The sequence below is a fragment of the Coturnix japonica genome, unplaced genomic scaffold (genome assembly GCF_001577835.2).
Source record: "Coturnix japonica isolate 7356 unplaced genomic scaffold, Coturnix japonica 2.1 chrUnrandom522, whole genome shotgun sequence".
NCBI classification, from domain to species: Eukaryota; Metazoa; Chordata; class Aves; order Galliformes; family Phasianidae; genus Coturnix; species Coturnix japonica.
In genome coordinates, this window is record NW_015439908.1 from 11,002 (window position 1) to 11,985 (window position 984).

At 54.2% G+C, this 984-nt stretch overlaps 1 protein-coding gene across 1 annotated transcript in view; it reads right to left on the reverse strand.

The window, feature by feature from the left end:
- Positions 1-123: 123 nt before the first annotated feature.
- The window catches only part of LOC107307255 (serine/threonine-protein phosphatase 4 catalytic subunit-like), an 18,093-nt gene continuing 17,232 nt past the window's right edge, over positions 124-984 (reverse strand). The window contains 1 exon segment of the mRNA XM_015850747.2: positions 124-345. Within this exon segment, the coding sequence (XP_015706233.1) occupies positions 152-345 (194 nt within the window). The 3' untranslated portion in view covers positions 124-151.

Sequence of the window (984 nt, forward strand, 5' to 3'; positions counted from 1 at the left end):
CAGCGCCCCCTGGTGGCCACTGCATGTAACTACACCCATAGAGCCCATCACTCCACAGCGCCACCTGGTGGCCAAGGCATGTAACTACACCCATATAACCCCATATCCCCCATATAACCCTATAGATCCCATATAACCCCATATAACCCCATTACCTATAGCAGTAATTAGGGGCAGACCATACGGTCAATACGGTCTCACTGAAGTGCCACTTGTATCCCTCCATGACGAGTTGATGGGCCCGGCAGATCATGTCGATGTCGTTGGACGCGTTGAATTGAGCCACAACGTCGCTGCCAAACAGGTACCCGGCACCGCGGGGACTCACACCCCAACCTGTGGTGTCTATGGGGAGATATAGGGGATATAGAGACCCTATAGAGACCCTATAGAGAGATATAGGGACCCCATAGAGAGATATAGGGACCCCATAGGGACACACAGGTACCCGGCACCGCGGGGCGAGACACCCCAACCTGTGGTGTCTATGGGGAGATATAGGGTTAATGGGGATCCTATAGAGAGATATAGGGACACACAGGTACCCAGAGACACATAGGGACACATAGAGACACATAGAGACACATAGGGAGCCATAGGGACCCCATAGGGACACATAGAGACCCATAGGGAGCCATAGGGACCCCATAGGAACACAGAGACCCATAGGGAACCACAGGGACCCCATAGGGACACAGAGACCCATAGGGAACCATAGGGACCCCATAGGGACCCCATAGGGACACATAGGGACACATAGGGAGCCATAGGGACCCCATAGGGACACAGAGACCCATAGGGACACATAGGGACCCCATAGGGACCCCATAGGGACACATAGAGACCCATAGGGACCCATAGGGAACCATAGGGATCCTATAGGGACCCCATAGGGACACACAGGTACCCGGCACCGCGGGGACTGACACCCCAACCTGTGGTGTCTATAGGGACAGATAGAAACCCTATAAACCCCATAGAGAG